The sequence below is a fragment of the Asparagus officinalis genome, chromosome 4 (assembly GCF_001876935.1).
Source record: "Asparagus officinalis chromosome 4, Aspof.V1, whole genome shotgun sequence".
Taxonomy (NCBI): Eukaryota; Viridiplantae; Streptophyta; class Magnoliopsida; order Asparagales; family Asparagaceae; genus Asparagus; species Asparagus officinalis.
This window is the reverse complement of record NC_033797.1, coordinates 61,215,576-61,222,463: the sequence shown is the minus strand read 5'-3', so window position 1 is coordinate 61,222,463 and position 6,888 is coordinate 61,215,576. Positions and strand designations below refer to the sequence as shown.

The following is a 6,888-nucleotide window of genomic DNA, read 5'->3' as shown; positions in this document are numbered from 1 at the left end:
TTTTAAGACAAGTTCTCTACTGCAATGATCAGTTGTTCAGAATTGTAATTAACAAGACTATGATTTTCTTGGTATATTTTGCATTAAAATATAGAGGTACTAGAAATGAAAAGAAAATGACAGGAAGCATTCACAGTGTCAGTGGTTGAGGCAGCTTACACAATTTTCTCAGATAACCATCCTCCCATTGATTCATGCAGGTTCTGTGGAAGATCCCAATGATATAGGGTAACATAAGGCTGGATACCTGAAGTCAGAAATTATAAATGCTTAACTTGATGGATAAACATGAAAGCAGCAATGCAAAGTCAGAAACCTTTTTCCAGTAGAAAATCTATCAGACTGTTGTAGAAGGCAATCCCTTTCTCATTAATTTTGGTTCCTAATCCATCTGCAAAAAATGATTAAAGGTAAACTCTTGAAGAATGCAGAATTAAAGCCAGAAGAGTAGATAGTTTCACGAAATCCTTTGCACTATAAACCAAATAGATATATGAAAATGAAAATTGGAGTAAAGTTCAAACTGTAATCATGACATTGTCACACTATTTCCTTCTCAAAATCTAAATTTTGGTCTTAAGGAGCATTGCGCTCGTGAATTTTTAGATAAATACATACAGCAAAGACTTGGACATGTATGCTCGCATGCAACAGATAAAATATCCTCATCAGACTAAGGTATGAGGCTCAGCGTCACTCAAACCATAGTCCTCATTAGAAAATCTTGCATAACGAGAATGCAATGTAATTGAAAATAGTATGGGTTTGACCCATCTGCAAAAAGGTAACTAGTCTTTCCCATGCTACAATACAATCATTTCAGTAGAATAGAAAAGGAAGACAAAACTATGAATAGTGTTTAGATACTTATGGCATCAGAGAAGACGAAAGGTTAAGTATTTTACATGCCACATACAAGAATTCATAAGAATAAAGGTAAATAACATACCAGGAAAAATACGAGACCATGATATAGAAAATCTATAAGCTTCAAAACCTAACTCAGCCATAAGATCCACATCTTCCTGTTTTCAGGAAAAAAAACATCAGGGAATTATTCAAAGAGCATGGAAGTCATATTAAAGGCTAGCTCCATCTGTGGAAAAGGTATGGTAATCAACCTTGTAGCGATGATAATGGTCAACTGCAATGTCTCCGTTGCTCCCATCCTTAATATTTCCTGTAAAACAAAGTAACAAACCAAGTTATTACAAATAAATTTACATAGAGAAAAGAAATATTGGTCAATAAAAGATTATAAAAGGAAACCTTTCGTTTCAGCAAAAACATCCCAGATGCTGTCACCCCTACCATCCTCTGATCTTGCTCCTTCAATCTATCAAAAAGCAAAATAAAAATAAAAATAATTAATAATAATAATAATAATAATAATAAAGTCATTTGGAAGTTTATGGAAGGCTCATAATCAATCCAAAAATCAGTGGAGCACACTTTTTCCAATAAGCAACAGGTGAAGTATTTTCATTATTTAGTGGTGGTTATTCAATAGTAAAAGATAAAAAGAATACACATATATTGTAAAATTTCCCTAAACAATGAACTTCATTAAGGTTGTGATATCACAAGCGCATTGTATGTAAAAGGGCCCAGGCATGCGATTGTTCATTTTTGTATATCATGTGAATAATCTGTAACTATATTCATGCATTTTATGTTTCAGGGGGTGTTTAGCAATTCGAACTGAAAACATGAAAGATATTTTTTTTTGGCAAATAACTTTCACATCCACTTTAGAGCGTAAGTAAAATATAGTGTTTGTTTGGAAAACAAAATTATTGTTCAAAGTGCAACGTGAAGATGATGTGGCAAAATAGAATTAATTAGTATATGTACTTAAAATCATTTATTTAAAATTGATTACCATTTTTGTCACTTTCATCTGACTTCACCACTGTCAAAATTGCATTAAATCTTATGTGGCAACTTTCTTGCATTTCACTTTCGTAACAACTTGCACGCAAAAAAACACCTAAAATATTAAAAGCAAGTCACTTTCTCACTTTCGACTTTCACTTCGCATGCAAACAAACAAGCAGCGTTTACAACTCTGATGAAGTTACAAAAGGCAAATTTTTACAAACACTCTGTCTTCTTCAATTTTTTTTTTCCCTGCATGTTGTTTTAAGAGTCCATTTCAAGTCAAAGAGTCTGCTTTTCTTTTATTTTTATTTTTATTTTTAAGAAAGGGGTCTTTTTTTTGTGTGCAGGGAATCATTTATAAACTGCACCTCAAACCCATAACAATGGTAGATTATGCTTCCATTCCAAAATTTTCCAGGGGAATCATTAGAAAAACCCTGAGAATTCGGAGTTGCAAGCAAATGAACAAAGTGGTGAATACACTTGCATGCACGTATATTTTGATTCAAAAGCAAATCTTTTGACCAAAACAAACAACCCTAGCAACAAACAGATTTTTTTTTAAATGTATATGTTCGAGAAATTAAAGGTTTAATTCAGACGCAACGATGATAAATTAGCAGCTACAAGAGTGATATAAATTAATCTCTGATACCTTAATTTCCGCAAATTATACAATTTTCACCCCCCCTGTAATTAGAAATGAGCACGATTTGGATTCAAAAGATCGATCAACGATAAGAGTGACCTGATACGCTGACGTGGCGACGCCGAAGACGAATCCATCGGGGAAGTCGCCGCGAGAGACCTCCTTCNCTGGATAATGAAGCTTTCGACAACATCAAATGCACAAGATTAGATAACTCTAGAAACGTATGCTCAAATAGCAACAAGACTAGTAATCTCTATCAAGAGACAAAATAAACAAAGTTTCCAAGATCACAATCTAAGAAATGTAGCAGGTAATTCTCACAACACTCAAGTATATGCACTCAAGTAGATTTTTGGCTTTGAAACTGTGAGAGGAACTTTCAATTGAACTTTCAAAGAGTGAGCAAAAACTTAAAACTTTGTAAGTGGATTGCTCAATAGTGTTGGTTTGCTTGATGAGAAATGATATAAGGCAGGAGAATATATAGGCAAACAAGGAGCAAGGCCTAACGGTAGCATTTACTACCATTGGAGCTTCTCTCGGATCAAGGCCTAACAGTAGCATTTACTACCATTGGAGCTTCTCTTTTGTAGCAACTAGCAGCATGGAGAGTTTGTATCATTCTGGCAAGTACTTTCCAGCGGTAGCAGCATTACAGTTCCCATTTCAGAAAACCTGACTTGCACTGTTATAAATAGCGGTAAATAGCTCCGCAATAGCGGCGCTAATAGCGTTAGCGGTCCCTTCCCGCGACGCTATCGCCCGCTACGCTATCGCATAATAGCGGTGACATATTGCGGAATATGTTTGTTCGCAAAAACGGTCAATAGTGTCATAATGGTAAATAGTGAGCGATTGCATTCGAAATTTACTTTTTGACTGCTATTTAAACGCGGTTTGAGGCTTATTTTTTTAAAATTAAACTCAACCCTTGACCATTGCATTCCACCGTCTCCTGTGATTTTCAACATACTCTCGCCACCTCTCATAGCCTCTGGCACCTACCTAATAATTCCTCTCACCTCCTTCATCGTGAGTTCCTCTTAGGGCAATCCTGTCACCGCTAAGCTCTTGTTCTCGAAGACGATAACTTTTTGACTCCTCTAGTCATCTTCGGTATTATGTGATGGTTACATGTTTATTTCATCTTTAGGATTTCTTTAAATCGTCCAATATGTACTTTTAGATTTCTTAGATTTTTCTTTAATTTTTTTTAGTATTTATACATATCTAAATTAGACCGCTATTTGACTTTGCGCTTTTTACCGCTATTTTGCCGCAATAGCCCGAAATAGCCTTAGCGATGCCTCACCGCTTTTGCCGCAATAGCCCGAAATAGCCTTAGCGATGCCTCACCGCTACGCGACGCTATCCGCTATCGATAAACGCTATCCGCTATCGATAAACTTGCTGACTTGGCCTCATTTAATGTAAAGTGCAAGGCTTGCTTCCGGGAGTCAAAGTTGAGTGTTTAGTGCATTGATTCAGGTGCAATAGGCTTAGGGTTTAACTGAAATAGGTAGGAGAGAGGGACAGTAGGCTATGACGTCTCACCAACCCTTAATATTAAGCATAAGAATATGTCAATTGATCAACAGTAGGATCTTGACACAAGGGGTTCTCCTTAGAGATAGAATTTACGTTTTGGTGAAGGAGGGAATCTTAATTGTCAGAGGCTAATGTCTAAGTTGTGCCTAACCATACTTACATTGCTCACAGCCTAAGACTCTGACTGACATCCTGCTACCCCAGCTTCACCAGCTTCAGTCCTACTTCCAGCTGAACGTTCCACAGTTTTTCTGAATCTTCCACTGGTTCCTCTTGCGTCTTGATTTACATTGTGCACGTTGTTGAAGTGTTTTTGACTTTTTTGAGATTGATCCTTTCGAGCTTGTAGTTTGACTTCTTATTAGAGATGATTCCGTAGTAGTTTGAAGTCTTCTATTCATCCAACAATTGAGTTAAGATCTGAAACACTTAAGCAAACTCATTATGTGTAATTTAGTTCATTAATTAAACTTAGGGTTCACATTTCCCATCGAACTGCACTACTATTTGGTGGGAAGACAAAATTTGAAAGTTGAATGGTCAATGGTGGCTCTTTTATTTCAATAAAAAAATTTCAAGATTTTCTTTTTCATGCAACTGAACTCAATATCTCTCCAAAAATCATCCTTCATCCACACTGTTGTGTGAAACCAATCATTCCTGATGTATCTATTGTGGAATGTGGAAGCTGAAGTTCTCTTCGCTACTAGACTGGTATCTTTTTGACTCTGATGATGTAATACATGATAACTTTGTCTTCTATCACAAAATGATACAAAGCAATTCTAAAGGAGAGAAAATTGATAATCGAACAAGAGAATAATATTTTGACGTTTCTTAATGAGGAGATTTAATAACTCTAGAATGGAAAATGAGGAGATATAGGGTTCATATATTGACAAGTTCCTTTGGATCAGTGTTTTAAATATCGGCCGACATGTCGGACATGTCGGCCGATATAGCGGATCAAGGTGTCGAGCGACACAAATCGGGGAAATACAAGTCGCATATCGTTTTTGGGCGATATATCGGTCATGTCGGCGAAAAATCGGATATATCGGCCGCTATTTCCTATTTGAAAAATCGGCCAAAATTTATGAAAATCGGTTCAGCGATATATCGTGGTTTTTAACTTTCCCTTTTTTCTTTTTACCCTTCTTTCTTTTCCTAAATTATCATCATAAGTTTCTTTTTGTATCTTGGAGCAAATTGTGGACAAAAAGTAATTAAATAATTCTTTTGGATTAAAAGTAAAATTAGCTCTAACTTGATTTTTTTAGTAATCCTCGGAATATGAAAGATTCAACTCCGGTAATAATCCTTGTTTAATTAATATGATGGGAATGCTTGCATAAATATTTTTTTATATCTTTACATTTTAGCTCTTTACATTTTAGCTCTAATCTTGTTTAATTAATATGAAAGATTCAATGTCTTAATTTTTAGTAATCCTTGTAATAATCCTTGTTTATCATTTAATAATCCCTGATTTCTCGTATATTGTTTACTTTTTTAGCTCTAATATTGTTTACATTTTAGCTCTTTACATTTCTCATATATTGTTTACTTTTTTATATGTCTAGTCTATAAAGTTTATAAAGTATGCTTATATTGAATTTAAGAATGCTTAGATTACATTTAGGACATGATATTGTACATATGCGCCCACCCGATATGGCAATCCGATATTTAGTCCATATCCCCCGATATATCCCCGATTTCCGCTATCCGACATGGATTTCAGCCGTCCGACATGAACCCGACATCCGATATTTAAAACCTTGCTTTGGATGCATGTGTATTTTCTGATTTCTCACCTACGAATCAGTCTTTGCATAAGTTATTTAAGGAGTAAAAAAAAAGAAATTATTACTAATGCTATTATTTAGTTACCTTACCACTTCTGTGCCCTTAATGGTTGTGATAAATTTCATAACAATTAGGTACAGGCTGTTGAAGGCTAGAAGCTTGCATTTAGAGTGTTTGGTCAATTTGAACTAGGTTCAAATAGATCGGCAATAACTAGGTATCAGGCCTTGTATGCAAGGTTTTAACTTTTTACAATGTAGAAGATGGATTAGCAAACTTTCACCTTGGAAACATCTCTTAATAGAATCTTAAAATTTGTACGTCTCCATCAGCTTTGCCTGATAGTGTAGTCAATTTTGCAACAAACCATATTAAGACCTCGTTCTCTCTCTCTCTCTCTCTCTCTCTCTCTCTCTTCTCTCTCTCTCTCTCTCTCTCTCTCTCTCTCTCTCTCTCTCTCTCTCTCTCTCTCTCTCTCTCTATGTATGTATGTGTGTGCGTGCGCGCGTGTGTGTGCTGCGTGCATGGTGTTATTATGGACAAGTGACATATCTAGAAAGGGGTAGTCAAATTTTTTTAAATAAATAGATCACGTAGAATACAGTTACATAATCTCACAATGTGGAACTCAACAATCGTCTTTTCTATATACTGACTACTCTAATACTCCTCAGGCCGAAGTTTTTGTATATCATCATGTCAAACTTGTTAGTTAAAAAAAGAACTTTTTCTAGCTAATTATTTTAGTGAAAAACAAGTCACAATCTTCCTGGTTTGCACAAAGCAGTTATCTCATCTCCAGCCCTCAACAGCTTTATCTCCAACAATATCATGGACCTCGTAGGGATACTGGACCTCAGCCGCCATCTCATTTAACATAATGAGCTTCAACGAGATAGTAGTGATGAGGTCCATCCATTATGATGTGAGTCATGTGACTATCTCTTAGTAGCTCATCCATGAGTTGCTACCTCATGTCTATTTTATATCTATATGCA

At 35.6% G+C, this 6,888-nt stretch overlaps 1 protein-coding gene across 1 annotated transcript; it reads right to left on the bottom strand.

Annotated features, from left to right (window-relative positions):
• Nucleotides 7-6,757, bottom strand: LOC109838785 (beta-glucosidase 4-like). Its single transcript, XM_020407212.1, has 7 exons — nt 6,694-6,757; nt 2,630-2,697; nt 1,270-1,336; nt 1,122-1,180; nt 950-1,025; nt 317-391; nt 7-247 (listed from the first exon to the last, which is right to left on the bottom strand). The coding sequence occupies exons 1-7, from the start codon at nt 6,755-6,757 to the stop codon at nt 156-158; spliced, it is 501 nt and encodes a 166-aa protein (XP_020262801.1). The 3' UTR covers nt 7-155.